The sequence below is a fragment of the Aspergillus vadensis genome (genome assembly GCF_003184925.1).
Source record: "Aspergillus vadensis CBS 113365 unplaced genomic scaffold BO88scaffold_22, whole genome shotgun sequence".
In the NCBI taxonomy this organism is placed as follows: domain Eukaryota; kingdom Fungi; phylum Ascomycota; class Eurotiomycetes; order Eurotiales; family Aspergillaceae; genus Aspergillus; species Aspergillus vadensis.
In genome coordinates, this window is record NW_020292060.1 from 510,522 (window position 1) to 527,281 (window position 16,760).

The following is a 16,760-nucleotide window of genomic DNA, read 5'->3' on the forward strand; positions in this document are numbered from 1 at the left end:
GCATCTCCACCTTTGCAGTTCTACTTTGCCTACTTTTTTTTTTTTTTTTTTTTTTTTTTTTTTTTTTCCCTTTTCTTTTCTCCTTCCCCCGGCCTGGCCCTCGCGTGGTCGGCTTCCCTGACTGGTTCCACGGCCCGATACTAACGAGTCAAACCCGGTCCTCATGATGGGTCCTGCTTCTTTTCTGACTTTTTCTTTTCTCCTCTCTCTCTTCATTACGCCGATGACGCTTCTGGGGAATGATGAGGTAGTAGCCAGTCTCAGTCGTACGTAGTTGTAGTTGGAGAAGGAGGAGGCCTATGGGCCGATATGTGTGCCCTTTAAATACCCCCCTTCTGGCATTCCCCAGATATTTCTACCTCTTTCTCTTCTTCTTTCTGCGTGTGTCTCTATCCCCACCTTATCTATCTCCCTTCTATACAGAAGATCCTTGCCCCGGTAGTGGGAGGTATCTTCTCTCTCTTTCTCACACCCTCTCTCCCACCCGCAAAGAGAGTGAACAACCCGCCCCTCCCACATGCTCTTTTAGCCCTGATTGTACCTCTCTTGTACATATCATAAAACAAAACACTTCCCTCTAATATCACAAGCGGCTGTCACACCGCACTTTCCATTTCCAATCATGGGTGTCGTACACGACCTGGACACCTCCCATGATGACCACAAGGAGGGAACCGCCTTGGAGATGGACGATGTCCTCAAGGACCCCAAGGCCATCGAGGAATTCAACGAAGCTGCCATGGATGCAGAGTTGCTGCAGCTCGAGGAGCAGCTGCAAGGCAGGAAGCCCTCTTGGTTCGTGGGCTTCTCCAACCCATCTGTGTATACCTATGTCCTAGTGGCCTTTGCCTCCATGGGAGGTCTACTCTCCGGTCTGGACCAGTCCCTGATCAGTGGTGCCAACATCTACCTGCCCGATGCATTGCACCTTAACGACAACCAAAGTAGTCTTGTGGATGCTGGTATGCCTCTGGGTGCCGTGGCCGGTGCCCTCATCCTCTCCCCCGCCAACGAGTACCTGGGTCGTCGCATGGCCATCATCGTCTCATGCATCTTGTATACCATCGGTGCCGCCTTGGAGGCCGGCGCCATCAGCTTCGGAATGATCTTTGCTGGACGTTTCGTGCTCGGTATGGGTGTGGGTCTGGAAGGTGGTACAGTCCCTGTGTATGTCGCCGAGTCTGGTATGTCCTTCACCCCTTACTTCCCCTTTACATCACCATCATCGACTAACGTCACTCCAGTACCCCGCAAGATGCGTGGTAACCTGGTCTCACTGTACCAATTGAACATCGCTCTCGGAGAAGTCCTGGGCTATGCCGTGGCTGCCATCTTCCTCGACGTCAAGGGCAACTGGCGTTACATCCTGGGATCATCCCTGGTGTTCTCGACCATTCTGCTGGTGGGTATGATTTTCCTGCCCGAGAGTCCCCGTTACCTCATGCACAAGGGCCGGCCCGTGGAAGCCTATGGCGTGTGGAAGCGAATCCGCGGGTTCAACGACTATGACGCTAAGGACGAGTTCCTGGGCATGCGCCAGGCCGTGGAAGCCGAGCGCGAAGAACAAGCCGCTACCAAGAAGTACGCCTGGATGGACTTCATTACGGTGCCGCGCGCCCGTCGCGCCATGATCTACGCCAACATCATGGTCTTCCTCGGCCAATTCACCGGTGTCAACGCCATCATGTACTACATGAGCACACTAATGGGCGCCATCGGCTTCGACGAGCGTCAGAGTGTCTTCATGTCTTTGGTCGGTGGTGGCTCCCTCCTGATCGGCACCATCCCGGCCGTGCTATACATGGAGCGCTTCGGCCGCCGCTACTGGGCCAACGCGATGCTCCCCGGCTTCTTCATCGGCTTAGTGCTGGTCGGCATCGGCTACCAGATCAACTACCAGACCCACCCCAAAGCCGCCCAGGGCATCTACCTCACCGGTATCGTCCTTTACCAGGCCTTCTTCGGCTCCTACGCCTGTCTCACCTGGGTCGTGCCCGCGGAAGTCTTCCCCACTTATCTGCGTAGTTACGGCATGACCACCGCCGACGCCAACCTCTTCCTCTGCTCCTTCATCGTCACCTACAACTTCACTCGCATGATGAACTCCATGACCCGTATCGGTCTGACCCTGGGCTTCTACGGTGGTATTGCTTTCCTCGGCTGGATCTACCAGATTATTTTCATGCCCGAGACGAAGAACAAGTCTCTCGAGGAAATCGATGAGCTCTTCTCCCGTCCCACTTCTGCTATTGTCAAGGAGAATCTGAAGAGTACGGGAGAGGTCATTGATGATTTGTTCCACTTGCGCTTCAAGAAGGTGTTTTCGCCTCCGCCGAAGGAGGACTAATTGATTCATTGATTGATTGATTGATTCATGGGTTGGGAGTATTGCCTACTTACTGGTATTACTTAGTACTTTCCGTCTATGAGGTTGATTGGATTAATGTGGATGATATATATGTTTATGAATATAGGATGATCTGAAGATGAAACAAGAAACAGAAACGAAAAATTGGGTATTTTCCCGCCACTTTATTATATAATGTTCAATTATGATGGTCTTGTGTGTTTATTTTAGTCCTATCTCTGATGTAATGTACTACTATTGTTTGGGCCATTGCAGTGATGGCAATTATACCCTTACTATTCACTGAGTCATATATATCTACATCTGCAGTATTACCTACTACATACATACATTTATATTCTGTAATCGTTGCTGATCTACATGTAACTCGTAACTTGGCAGTCACGAGTCTAAGGAAAGACATGGGGCAGCCTCCTAACTCAGATAATCATGTCTTAAACTCAATCCGCACGTGGCTGAGACCAACTGACTAATTAAATATTACTTGGCTTACAGTCATGTACAGACACCGTACTAATGGCGACGAAAATAATGAATCGCATATAATTCACGCTAAGTCTATATACCACGCAATGGATAACAAGTAAGACGGCGAGCAAGTAACGACCAGTTTTTTGGTTCGGTGATATACAGGTGTATAGTCATATGCTTGATGGACAAGAAGCCAGGAGACAAAATATCATGGGGGGATGGATGAAGGGTACGACACGTATAAGATGGTAAACAGCTAACCCCGCACTTTCCGATAACTGGGTGGACTCCACGACCGCAGGATCAGTTTACCCGCCCAGATTGGAATGAGGGAGACGGCGCAGACGGCACAGACGCGCCAGAGCCAGTCTACTGTGATGACGTAGTGCAGATCGAAGTAGCTGCCGAGGAAGGGAACGCTAGCGGCGTAGACGAGAGCTGTGCCGATGATGCAGAAGATCATGATTGGGTGCCAGGTGGTGATGGCGATGGCGACCATGAGGAGCTCGTTGATGACGAGGGAGGTGAAGGAGACGCTGATGAGACGGGGGCCGGTGATGGTGTCGAGGAGGATTTGGGAGAGACCCTGAATGACGGCGCCTTGGTAGACGGAGACCAGGACCCAGGTGAAGAAAGAGCGGTAGCTGAGGCTGCGGCCGGTTTTAAGCTCCTTGTAGAGTTCGGGGTAGAGGTTGGCGAGCTCTTCGTCGACGTCACGGTCGAAGACGAGCGAGAAGACGGGGGCGTTGGTGTAGACGGTGGCGTAGCCGACCATCAGCCAGTTGATGAAGAGACCCTTGGGGTCAAAGTGACTGGCGATGCTGTACATGGTTTGGCAGGCGCTGATGATGAGACCACGGTGCATGATGAACTGGGCGAGTTTGGCGGAGCGTTTGTAGGAGTTGCGGCCATGCCAGACGAGGAGTTTGGTAAGATGGTGGAATTGGGTGATGCTGAAGTCGGCTGCTAGGGAGGCTTGACGACCCTCCTTACCGACAATGCCGATACCGACATCAGCGGCCTGGATCATGGAGACGTCGTTTCCACCGTCGCCGATACAGCAAACGCGCTTTTTGGTGTGCTGGCGAATGAGGTCCGCTACTTCTGCCTTTTGGGTTGGCGAGCACCGACAGGCAACCACAGCCGGGAGCAGGACGGCTACGGAGATGAAGGCTGTCCGGAACTGACCTAGCATGAGGGACAGGGACTCGCCGTCAATGAGGAGACAGCAGTCGGTCTTGTTGCGAAGGAAATCCAGGGTTTCCTGAGCGGTAGACTTGTCTTTGACTTTGGCAACCGTGTGGATGTACTGTCCACGGGCGACCAGCTTTGCGGAAATGGCTACACAGCGTGCCGTCTCAACCTTGTCACCCGTCAACATCCAGATTTTGACACCGGCGTTGCGAAGCAGCTCCAAAGAGGGTTTGACATCCCGCTGGAGACGGTCTTCTACACCCGTCACGCCGAGAAGTTCCAGGTCTCGTTCCAGGTATTCGCTGATCACCTTGGCCATGCCGACATCGCGTCCTTGCAGAGCGAGAGAGGCTTGCTTGTATTTGGTGGTGAACTCTTCGTATTGCTGCGAGGATAGCCGCCGTCGGCCTACGACCAGAGTTCGCAAGCCCTCGCGAGCCATGTTAGCGGTCTCCTCATCGAGCCAATCGTTCGCCGCAACGATAGTTGACATGACGGTATCAGCACCCTTTTGATAAAACCATATCTCACTGTCGTTCTTGGACGAGTCGTATATGTCCTCATCTGTCTCAAACTGCACGATAATCCCCATCCGCTTACTGTCTGAAGTGAAGGGGAAAATCTCAAGAATACGGACCCGAACAACGACCTTCCCTGTGTGGGTAGACTCAAGGACGATAGACTGTCTGTCGCGATAAGCCAACTTGAGCCCAACGTCTTCAGTGTATTTCACAATCGCAATTTCATCGGGGGAGGAAGCCTGGTAATTGGTGACCCTGACACCGTCTTCTTCATCCGTAGTAGGAGTGACATTATGACAAAGAGCAAGGGCCAGAATGATGTCTCTGACACGGGAACCAATCTCCCTTCTCGTGCGCGGAGCAGTACCAAGTCCAGCTTGAGCTCCGAATGCGGTTGAAGGAGTGGTCAGCGAGTCACCGACGAAGCTTTGTCGAATATAGGATGCCACTTCTTCCATAGCGTCATTGGCATACGAGACCGTCCCAACATGGATCTTCTTCAGTTCCATCTCTGTTTCCGTTAGCTAACAAGCAGCGGGTATCGGCCTATCGAAGTACTTACCGTTTTGGGTTAAAGTCCCTGTCTTATCGGAAAGGAGATATTCAATTCTACCCAGGTCTTCAGGAATAGTACTGGTCCTGACAACCGTACCTGGTATATCCTTGTCTCGTTCGATGAAGCGCCCGTATACCGATTTCGCCATGTCCAAATTGACCCGCAAGCTCATGGGGATAATCGTCGAGAAGAGAATCAAGTAGATCATGATTGCAACATACCAGACCTTGTCATTTGTCGGTTGGAAACCTTCCAGAGCAACCAAAACAATGGACAAGGCTAGAGTCAGCGCGCAAAGGATCTTCGTTAGGTTGTTGATCTCGTACTCCAGCAAGCCAACTTTCGAGCGAGACGGTGAGGTCGAAAGGGCAGCCCGCGTCTGAGACCCTGTATAGATGATGGTAGCGTAGGTGACGGTGTTGGAGGCAAGAACAGTGTTGGCCCATGCGGTGTTGTCGATTGTTAACGGAGCAGAGGTGGCTTGGGTGTCAGAGGTCTCATAGTCTCCGCCATTGTCCCTCTTGTCGACATGAGGATCGTAAAACCCAGACGGCGGACCCAGATCGATAGTACCGACAAATTCATTGACTCGTCTATCAGGTGCACTTGCAGTGACCTTCAACCTTGGAAGGTCGCCAAGAGGCAGGGTTTGCGACAACACAGAAGGCAGCCGTAGCTTCCAGTCAGTTTCACCATCCAGTTGATCAGTTCGTATGAATGTGTCACTGGCCGACGAGACATTAGCTGCGTTTGTCGCAGTGCTGGAGCTAGGTTCGGGGGTGGTAGGTGATAATAAGCTTTCTTCCTGCGAAGGGACCTCCGCCGGTCTTTCCGCCAAAGAGCTTTGACGAGCAGTCACAATGTCGTTTGAAATGCTCTTCAGAATCACAACATCCGCAGGCAATCGCTGGTTTTTGCGGACCTTCAGGACGTCACCAACTCTCAGATCCCGTGACTTCTTGACGACCTCTAGCACCCCGCTAGGCCCATCGAAACTTAGTACAGTAAATTCCTCAGCATTTGCTTCGGCATCTCTGCGACGGCGGCCAATGTCATCCAGCGCCTCCTTTCCAAGCGATATACTAACAACAAAGGCTAAAGGCGCAATATAAGATGACATGTAACCTATTCGAAGGACCGGAATGATCTGCGAAAGGGCGACGAGAAGGAAGTAAATGTTGAAGAAGAAGGAGAATTCGTTATACAGAGTGCGGGGCAAGAAACTCCAGGGAGTGTACTTTGCGTTCGATACGACATTCGCAGGATACTTGGTTCGTTGCGTCTGGCCGACGAGGACATCGCGCGGCGGTTTTGTCTCGGTTTGTTCTGAATCAGGTCTTGTTGCACGGCTTGAGCCAAAGAGAAAGCTGGCCGCCTTGAGCCCCGGAATCCTAAACCGCGACCCCCTTTGCGACACCCGTTCCAAATCCGCTAACGAGCGAGTGGAGCTACGCCGGCGTTCATTTAGCAGCGGAGCATCGTCGTCGGTGAAGTTGCGGGAGCTCGCGTGCGACCTGCGGAGTCCGTCCTCCTCCCGCTCTTCCAGAAGGCCGGCCGTGTCCTCCGATGATCCATGTGCTCCAGAAGCGTTTCGTCGCCATACTCGATTTCCCATGCCAACCCGTAAGTTCCGCAAAGCTATGCCGGGACCGCGACTCCGTTGGCGGTTCGATTCATCTCGTGAACGGCGAGGAGATCCATATAAGTGGGTGCTGCTCGGATCAAGTTCCTCCAAATCGAGGTCGTCGTCGGAACCAGAGTCGCCCGCGATACTGGCACGACCATGTGGGTGGAGGTAGTCGGACGAGGAAGGCATAGTAAAGACAGTCGGAAAGGAGTCAAAGAGGTTGTATCATGTACAAGGAGCGATATGGGGGCTCCTGTGTTGACAAGAAAAGTGTCATGTCACGCCGAGCGGTAACCAAGGTGTCTCCGAGGCACCATTGCTCGGTATAGCTGGCTGGGAGGCGGACTTATGCAGTCGGGATTCGGATGCGCGTAATCGGAGATACCTATAGATGGCGAAGAGGGTAGGTAGGCAAAGTAGGTTGGTATATAGTCAGCACAATGTACATCCCCAGAAAATTCGAGTCCACCACGACGTCAGTCTGAACCATTCGAGGAACAAGAGAATAACGGGGATAATCTTGGTGGCCTAAAGCGGTTGCGATGGCAGGCGGAGACAGGGCGGGATCACATGATGTCGGAGCCACCAAAGGAGAGAGCGGTTGTGGCGCAGTGACCAACTGGTCAATTAGCCCGTCTTATTAGTTTAAGTTATCTGAAACGGCGATGTCATCAGCGGAGTCAATGGCAACATAATCATACGCTGTAGAATAGATAATGGTTATTGATGGCATTATTGGCTTCCTATTCACACAGCATTATGCACGGGCTTTCATCCGGTGACCGAGGGAGGTTTCTCAAGAGGAATGTCCGATCTACTTGTATGGCTACTCAAATTGGTAAAAGAGTTGACGAACATGCAGCACTAGTCTCTCTCTCCATCTTCTATCTATTCAGCTCATTCAGCTCCATCTCTGGATTGGGGCTATGCACCACGTGACCCAACGCAGGAAAGAGGTAAGGTGGCACTTCCGCCCCGGGACAACCAATCTTCCAGCCCCGGGATGACGGGCGCGTCCCAAAGCCGGGCAGGTCATTATTATTATTATTATTAACTAGCCAGTCAGCCAGCGCCGGTGTGCAGCAGCATCATAAGCCCGCAGCCCAGGCACTGCAGCACTTTGTCTGGCTTTTCCCCCAAGACAAAAAAGAAAGACAACTTCCGGAGATGCAGTCATGATTTTATACTCCACTTACTTCTTGTAATGCTTTGTTATTGGACCCGGTCTCCTGTGTCCTCCTTATTCTATTTTATGTTCCAGTAAATCACCTATTCTAGCATCTACGGTTTATCTCCCCGTCGGGTTTCCGGGTGAGTGCATCTGCAAACGTGTCCTATATGCGGCCTGGGTCTGACGATTGCTTCCCAGTGAAAACCCCCAGCTTTTGGCAAGTATGGCGCAGAGTGACGTGGCAGCCGTATGGAATCCGGCGCTCAGATCAGACGACAATGCTACCCCCGTTCCGACTGGCCCGGCAAGTTTGGAGATCGATACCTCGATAGAGGCCACCACCATCCCTCTCGGCTCGCCTATGGAGACACCGCATGAATATTCGATCAGCGACATCGCTTTCCCGGATTCCGACACTGCTGCCCCGCCGCAAGAAGCAGCTAGCCCGGATATGATTGACACCCAGTCTTTGCCAAACCCCGATCAAATACCAGCTCGCGATGAAGTGCCCGAAGCTCCCTCGGGCGATGGTGAGACGACACCGGAGATAAGCGACGACCACGAGACCCCGGGTCTGGATGCACCGCAGACGGAGTATGCTCAGGACAATGAGGATGTGCCTCTGGATGATCCGAAGGACGAGATAACGGAAGCCCAGGCTGCCCAGCCCCAAGCCGAGGAGTCTATCCCGACCGAGGCTACCGCCGCGCAAGATATGGATGTGGAGGAACAAAGTACTACACCTCACGCCGGCGAACAGGATGCGACTGAACCCGCACATACCAATGGTGAGGCCCAGAGCGGCCATGACATTTGGGGAAATACTGCCAATGAGGAACCTGCGGAGGATGATTTCTTCAACCAGCTGAAAACACAGACGAAGCCCATCTACGTGCCTCCGGAGAATAATGAATCTCGTTTCGAAGAGGGCGTTCCATTGCTGGATGATAGTGCCGAATCGCCAATTGAGCCGACTGCCGTAGAGGAAAGTCAGACCGATAACTTTTTTGCCGGCGATGATGACGAAGATGATGGGTTTTTCAAGGCTGTTCAGAGTGCTCCGCCTCCGGACGAATCTCAACCAGCGTCGCATATCACGCGCAAGAGCACCTTCCAAGTCATGAACTCCCTCGGTGTTTCCTTGGACTCTCCGATGAGCGAAGCGGATCCTGCTGCGCAAGAGTTTGATAATGCTCTCGCTGCAGCAGCAACGGGTAACAGTATAAAGGAGTCATCTGAAGAGGAGCCGGCCGCCCAAGAGCTCGACAATGTTCTAGCTGCTGCGGCTTCAGACAACAGTGCTGAAAAGCCATCTCCCGAGGAGGATCCTGCTGCGCAGGAGCTCGACAATGTTTCCGCTGCTGCGACAACCAACAACAATGTTGAGATTTCAGCTTTTGATGAGGACCCGGCCGCGCAGGAGTTCGATAACGTTCTCGCTGCTGCGACAACCAACAACAATGTTGAGATTTCAGCTTTTGATGAGGACCCGGCCGCGCAGGAGTTCGATAACGTTCTCGCTGCTGCGACAACCAATAACAATGTTGAAATATCAGCTTTCGAAGAGGACCCGGCTGCGCAGGAGTTCGATAATGTTCTAGCTGCAGCAGCAACGGATAATACCGTCAAAAAGTCATCTTCTGAAGAGGATCTGGCTGCGCGCTGGCAGGCCGAGCTTGCTGAAGAAGAGGCGGAGGTTGCTCCCTCCGAAGACGACTTGGCTGCGCGGTGGCAGATGGAACTTGATGATGATGACGACCTACTTCTAGAGGATGACATCGGAGGAGCTACGACTGAACAGGCACCGACGAACCAGGATACCAATGGAGCCACTGCCGGCGCTGCTGTCCCAGGATTGAGTAGTCCTTTCGGGACCCCACAGTCTTCTGTCAGACCCAGTGCAACAGCAACTGCTTATACGCCGCATCAGCCGTCCACGTCGGACTTGCTTCAAGGGATCCCTGTGCCTGGTGCAGCGCCTCCGGCAAACATGGCCGCCTCTGCGGACTACTTTACGCAACCGCCGCGACCAAATGTCACCGCAAACAAAGCAGAAAGCTTTGCCGAACGGGCAAAGGAAGGCTACAGGTCACCATATGATCTCCCGGAGGATCTCACACGACCTCGACGGCCTGTGGCTAGTCATAAGCCAGTGGTTACACAGCCGGGTAGTACTCCACCTCCCCCACGAAGCAATAGCATTCCAGTTCCTCCGCCGTCAACTTCCATGCCACCACCTTCCTTGGGAGCGCAGCCGGATGGTGCACAATCGACCGCCAAGGTAGCCGCTCCGAAGAATTTCTATGAAGAGCTCCCTCTACCCCCACCTCGGCCACAGTCTCGGCCAGCTAGCTCGGGACGGTATACCCCTGGTGCCAATGCAATGCCACCCGCACCATCTCATCCGCCTCCCCCGCCGGCCAATCCATATGCTAGCCTTTCCACTGCTCCCCCGGCAGCGGCTGATGCTTATCCCCAGCCTCAAGTTCAGCAGCCCGAGCGGCTAGATCCGTATGCAAGCCTGTCCGCACCCGGTGCTCCAAGCGGCCCAGCTCCTCCTAGTGCTACTTCGAGGTACTCGCCGAAGCCACCTACTCTGCAAGCCGGAATCAAGCCTCCGTCATCGCCTAGATATTCGCCGGCGCCTCCCCCGGCGACCGCTCCCCCGCCACGCAATCGCTATGCTTCTCAACCTTCCGCTCCACCCTCGCAGGGAGTTGCACTTCCATTCCAACCTCGCACGTCAAGCCCTCTGGCTTACCATGAAAAGGTCTCTTATCGTCCTCAAGAGCAATCAGAACAACGACGTTCCTCCATGGAACAGCCAGCTATCGTTCCTCCTGTCGACTTACAATCGCACCCGACTGGCCCTGCTGAGTATTCCCCCATTCAGCCGCCTGAAGCCGCGCATGTTCCGGAAGCTGTCAACATCGGTGCCAGCGTGCATCAAATGTCGCAGCAGCCGATGTCGCCTCCTAGGAACCAGTATGCTCCTCCTGATTATGTTGACGAATTCTCCAAACGCATTGCCCCTATTGCCAACGTTCCACCAGCGCCTGTGCTCCCATCGGATGATCCGACCTTCGTTCCTCCGCGTAGGTCGTTGACACAGTCGCCAAGTCAGCAAACGCTTGGGCCGAGGTTGTCCGTGCCATCTGTGGATACCCTACAGAGGCCTGCATCTGTTCATGGAGCGGGGTCTCCCACCAAGGCTGTGAACCCCTACGCACCAGCTCCGATGTCTGCACATAACCGCGTCGCCTCTCAGTCATTGGACTTTATCCCTCCTACCGATGATCAACAGTTCGATCCACTGGAGCGCTGGAAGGGAGCTCCTATTGTCAAGTTTGGATTCGGTGGCTCAGTCCTTTCCTGCTTCCCTAAGCATATTCCTCGATACTCTGCCGGCCAAGCTACTCCGAAGATCAAGTCTACTCCTGGAGAGGTCAAGACTCACCAACTAAGTGACTGGATTCCTGTACCCGATACTATTGCGCGTCATCCGGGGCCGCTGAAATCCAAGTCCAAGAAGAAGGATCTGCTTGCTTGGCTTTCTAGCAAGATCGCTGCATTTGAAAATGAGGGCATCCCCCAGACTGTCTACATGCATGCGGACTCACAGAAGAGAAGCGAAGAGAAGATACTGCTGTGGAAGGTCGTTCGGGTCTTGGTTGAACATGACGGTGTTCTGGAAGGATCGCCTGAAATTCAGAAGTCCCTACGCCAAATCATCTTCCCGCATTTGCAGGATGTTGACTCCACACAGCCCTATGGTAATGGCTTGCCATCCTTCAGCACAACCCAGCCGTTGGATGCTCCTTCTCGTCCCGATGCCGCCGATCCTCAAGCGGTCGAGAGCATTCGCAACAGCCTTCTGGTGGGTGAGCGTGAAAAAGCCGTTTGGGGCGCTGTTGACCATCGCCTTTGGGGACATGCCATGATCATAGCGTCAACAATGGACAAATCTGTGTGGAAGCAGGTTGTCCAGGAATTCGTAAGACGCGAAGTGAGATCTGCCTCTGGTAACACAGAATCACTTGCAGCGCTCTACGAGATTTTTGCCGGCAATGTCGAAGAGAGCGTTGACGAGCTCGTACCCCCCTCTGCCCGAGCTGGATTGCAGATGGTCAGCAAGGTTGATGGACAAGGAGCATCTAAGAATGCGCTGGATGGCCTCGACAGTTGGAGAGATACCCTCGGTCTGGTGTTGAGCAACCGCAGTTCAGAAGACTACCAGGCGCTATTAGCTCTTGGCAGGCTCTTACAGTCGTATGGCCGGACCGAGGCTGCGCACATTTGCTTCATCTTCTCCAGAGCTGCTGTGTTCGGCGGGGTGGATGACCCGCAGGCAAGCGTCGTCCTCCTTGGCGCTGATCATCAGCACTTGTCTCTCGCTGCTCTACAGGATGAGGACTCTATTCTTCTGACTGAAGCTTATGAGTACGCCACCTCTGTTCTTTCGGCTTCTCCTAAGCCGACGCTTCCCCATCTGCTTGCTTTCAAGTTGGTGTATGCGTGGTCTTTGGCGGATCAAGGCCGCAAATCGGAAGCTCAGCAATATTGTGATGCGATTGCAGCTACCCTGAAGGCAACCACTAAGCCATCGCCCTATCAACATCAGCACCTGTACTTCGGTGTTGACGAGCTTTCCGCACGTCTCAGACAAACAACAAGCGACGGAGGCTCATCCTGGATCTCCAGACCCAGCATGGAGAAGGTCTCTGGCTCAATGTGGGCTAAGTTCAACAGTTTTGTTGCCGGCGAGGACAACGAAGCTGGGTCTGCCGGTTCAGCAAAGGCTGGCGATGGAGACATCGGCCCCTTTGCCAAGATCGCAGGTACCCCTACTGTTAGTCGCTCGCCATCGGTGTCGGATATCTACGGGTCGTACTCTGCGCAGCCGAGCTACAGTAGTGGCCCGTCACGTTACCAGCCAAATAACCAGTATGCTCCAACTTCTTCGCCTGAACAGTTGCGTGGCAGATCGTCTCTCGACTCTCAAAGATCATCTTCCTATGGGTTTGGTTTGGCCCAGCGACGCGGCTCGCAGGAACCTTCCACTCCGGTTGAGAGCAACATGTACCAAGGAGGAATGCTGTACAACTCCCCGCCGGCTGTTGGTTATCAGTCGACCCCTCCTCAAACGTCTTACATGCCTCTTGCACCCGTCAAGGAAGACCTGGCTCCTCAAGCTCATGCCGAAGCCTCGACTGGTTCTGTAGAACAGTCTTACGGCAGCGGATCTCCGTATCAGCCCGCAGGTTATGGCTCTTTTGACCAGCCATTCATGAACCAGGCTCCTTCAGACGGGGGTGGCTATATGCCTCCAGGTGTGAGCAGCGGTTATGAGCCTCCTGCCATTGAAAGCCACGCAGAACCTGCAGCGGCACCATCGGAAGAAGTCAACGAAGAAGAGCCAGCGAAGAAGACGTCCTTTATGGATGATGATGACGATGATGATATCGCCGCGCGTGCCGCAGCCATTCAGAAGGCTGAAAAGGCACGCAAGGATCGCGAAGCGGATGAAGCTTTCAGAAAGGCTGCAGAAGCGGATGGTGAGTACTCGTCAACTTGTTCAAGATGAGATTTATACTAACCTATTACTTGTAGCCCAAAAACCTGCACCCGCTAAGAAATCTTGGTTCGGAGGCTGGTTCGGAGGTGCTGCTGGTGGCAAGAAGGAAGACCTGAACCCCAACAAGCCTATCCGAGCCAAGCTTGGTGAGGAGAACTCATTCTACTACGACAAGGATCTCAAGAAATGGGTCAACAAGAAGGACCCCAACAGCGCTACCGCTGCGCGCGCTACCCCGCCGCCGCCGCGTGCTTCAGGACCTCCTAGTAGAACGGCCAGCGGTAGCAGTGCAGCACCACCACCTGCGGCCAGTGCATCCCCAATGATGCCGCCTCCCAGTAGTCGGCCGCCTTCTACTACAGGAATGCCTCCTCCTCCGGGCAGTCCAGCTCTGTCTTCTCTGGGTGTGCCGCCACCTTCAATCCAACGGTCCGTCTCTACTGGTGCCGCTGTCTCCACGCCTCCAAGCGGATTAGCAGCACCCCCAAGGCCAGCAACTTCCTTGAGCAACGCCAGCTCCATTGATGACCTGCTTGGAGCACCAACGGCTCGCAAGGGCGCAGCCGCTAAAGGAAAGAAGAAGGGGCGCTATGTCGACGTAATGGCAAAATAATCCCATCTTACACCTCACTTTGCCAAGTCCACGGAACCTCAAAAACACTGCGGCCATTACATCCGGACCCAGTGTCGGCTTATTTTATATCACCTCACTATCCGATAATGTCTAACGAATCTCCTCCTCGATTCACCATATTTGCATTTGACACTTTATGAAGCGCGTCCTGGCTTTTGCCTGGTGTTTTAGACCCTCAAAAGTCTTGCATGCTGTCTTCTCCGAGAGCAAGACGGCTTCTTTCGGGCGTTGTTTGCATGAACCCAACCCTTTTTCTTTATTATTATTATTATTACTTGTATGTTGTATTTGTGCATATATTATGGTTTATTCGTTTTTATTATCTTTTATGTTTTTCTTTTTCTTTTTTTTTTTTCTTTTTCTTTGTTCTATTTTTCCTTTGTTCTCTCTGATGATGCGGATTATGGAGATGGACGAAACCGAACTTGATGTCGGAGGTATCATGATGCCTCGTGGCAAGTGTACTATATGGCTCTTGTGCATGATTAATTAATACGATGCTTCACTAGTTTTATTTTCAGAGTAGTACTCAGGGCACTCTAACTCCTAGTAGGTAACTTTTATATACGTATTGCCATACATGCATCCCTGCATGAGCACTGATCTTCTGTATTCTCGTAAGATAATCATAATAAATATAATGTTGTATATCCCGTGTTTCCATCTAAACCGCATAAGAAGTAATATAATACTGCACAAAACCAGTCAGCCACACACTCCAAACTAAACCCATAAGAGAATGAATAAGTAACTCACCGTCAGACACGAATCCTGCTCATTCCAACTTCCCGGTAGGAAAACATACAGCACCAGAGCCGTCTCATTAATAAACGCTACGCGCAACCCATCATTAGCCCCAATTACCCAGCTAAAGGAACTGGAAAAGAAAGAAAAAGAAAGGAATCCTTACAAGCAACAACCCTCGGATTTAGTCTCCCGACACTCAAAATCCGACTCCAATCTTTCCCATCAATCCTCACCTTCGCCCACCCCGCCTCATCATCCGCCGGCACCTCCCTCATCCGCTCACTCGGCAACTGACCCAACTCCCTCCCCTCATCCAACTGCCCGGGATCCAAACTCGGATTCAACAGATCCGTCCAGACACTCGATATCCGGAACGCATCCGTCCCGACAGCTACTTTGAGCGAGCCGTGCATGTTAGCGGACAGTTCTAGCTTCGGTGATGATAGTGATGGTGTTGTTGTTGAAGTGGCCCCTCCTGCTGTTGCTGCCGATGATTTGTTCGGAGAGTTCGTTGTAGCTAGCTTGGTAAACCGCTCCGAGATACTCTTCAGCTGGATCAAGCTCGGAAGAAGGATATTTACATCTGGGTCTCGACACCGTGGCTGGTGGAGTCCTTCCACGGCGGATTCGTGGAGTACCTTGATGGGGATTTCCTGGGTGATTACTGTTTCGCGTTCTCGGGGGCCGGTGCCGGAGGGTCTAGCAGTGGCGGCGGTGGCGGTGGTGGTGCTGTTGTCGATGGTGGATGAGGAGTGATCTGTTGCTGCTGCTGTTTCTGGGATGTCGAGGGCATTGGATGTCGTTGTCCATGATGTAGCGCGAATAGTTAGTGCTAGGAGAGGTACGTTGCCCTTTTTGGTGAGTCGCAGGTTGGATAGTTTGGCGGATACGGCGGAGCGTAGGGCGCGGTGGAGAGCGCCGATGGGGATTTCGAGGTTGATTGCTCCGGTATTGGATTCACAGATGTAGGATTCTTCTTCGAAGATGGTGTCCTGGTGGCTGTTAATTTAGGTTTTGAAAGAGTGGGAAGTTGAAGAGGGGAGACGTACGATCGGGAGTTGAGCCCATACTTGTGTGCCTTGGTCAGGGATGATGGTGAAGCGGATGAAGTCTTTTTCGAGACGCATCCAACATACCTTTCCCAGGGAGGAGAGGGAGGCGGTTAGTTCTGGGGAGAAGAGGGGAATGTGGAGTTAGTATGGGGGGTTGCTTGAATTGTATGGGATGGTGGTGATGGCGGCGGTTGATGAGACACGGTTGGTTTGATTTGACTGGGGGAGCTTTGGTGAAAGGGATAGGCGATGGGAAGGCTACTTACTGGAGAAGATAGACGCGTTGGCTATTTGGGTTCGAAAACGCATCTTGATTTCAGGGAATCAGTTGCATGGATTGAGATGTGATGCTACGCTAGTCCACCGGTTTGAAGCCGGAGACGGGTCGAGACTCGAGCAGAGGTGCCTTATCGATGATAAGTTCGGGGATCGGCCGCGCCGGTGGGGATTTGCCGCTAACCCGCGAACCAAACTTCGCGCAAAATAGGGGATCGCCATTGCGGCGGGAATAAACAGACTACTCGTTACGTCGATGATTGAAATTCAGCTATGTATATGAATCTCCATGATTGAGATTACACAATGAGACTTATATGGGTGGTACTTCGGAAGATTGATTGCCATCAGCATACTCAAGTGGTATTACCGAGGCATACAATGGATCCCTAAGCATCGTGGCCTGTATACTAGCCACAAACAGGGCAAGCAGGATAACGACTGCATAGAAGATTCCATGTTATTTCGATGAAACATCAAGCAAACTAAGTCTGTCTACGGGCTGTGAGCAAGTAATCTCTCACGGACATATCTCCGCATACTTCGGGGTGGCGCTCAGCGCCTCATC

At 52.7% G+C, this 16,760-nt stretch overlaps 4 protein-coding genes across 4 annotated transcripts; 2 read left to right on the forward strand and 2 right to left on the reverse strand.

Moving 5' to 3' along the window:
• Positions 1 to 622: 622 nt before the first annotated feature.
• Positions 623 to 2,565, forward strand: BO88DRAFT_393954 (putative MFS sugar transporter; the record flags this gene model as incomplete). The annotated part of the gene is made up of 2 exons (XM_025705125.1): positions 623 to 1,184; positions 1,245 to 2,565. 2 exons carry the CDS (start codon positions 623 to 625, stop codon positions 2,345 to 2,347), a joined length of 1,665 nt encoding a protein of 554 aa, XP_025559982.1. The 3' UTR covers positions 2,348 to 2,565.
• Positions 2,566 to 2,888: 323 nt separating this feature from the next.
• BO88DRAFT_393956 (aminophospholipid-translocating P4-type ATPase NEO1) lies at positions 2,889 to 7,232 on the reverse strand. The gene is made up of 2 exons (XM_025705126.1): positions 5,117 to 7,232; positions 2,889 to 5,065 (listed from the first exon to the last, which is right to left on the reverse strand). Exons 1-2 carry the CDS (start codon positions 6,924 to 6,926, stop codon positions 3,096 to 3,098), a joined length of 3,780 nt encoding a protein of 1,259 aa, XP_025559983.1. The 5' UTR covers positions 6,927 to 7,232; the 3' UTR covers positions 2,889 to 3,095.
• A 574-nt stretch (positions 7,233 to 7,806) lies between these two features.
• Positions 7,807 to 14,542, forward strand: sec16 (COPII coat assembly protein SEC16). The gene is made up of 3 exons (XM_025705127.1): positions 7,807 to 8,048; positions 8,107 to 13,463; positions 13,519 to 14,542. The coding sequence occupies exons 2-3, from the start codon at positions 8,132 to 8,134 to the stop codon at positions 14,094 to 14,096; spliced, it is 5,910 nt and encodes a 1,969-aa protein (XP_025559984.1). The 5' UTR covers positions 7,807 to 8,048; positions 8,107 to 8,131; the 3' UTR covers positions 14,097 to 14,542.
• Positions 14,543 to 14,616: 74 nt separating this feature from the next.
• On the reverse strand, positions 14,617 to 16,225 carry BO88DRAFT_393961 (checkpoint protein HUS1 family protein; the record flags this gene model as incomplete). Its single annotated transcript, XM_025705128.1, has 5 exons — positions 14,617 to 14,808; positions 14,874 to 14,950; positions 15,028 to 15,856; positions 15,914 to 16,032; positions 16,183 to 16,225. The coding sequence occupies 5 exons, from the start codon at positions 16,223 to 16,225 to the stop codon at positions 14,782 to 14,784; spliced, it is 1,095 nt and encodes a 364-aa protein (XP_025559985.1). The 3' UTR covers positions 14,617 to 14,781.
• Positions 16,226 to 16,760: the final 535 nt, after the last annotated feature.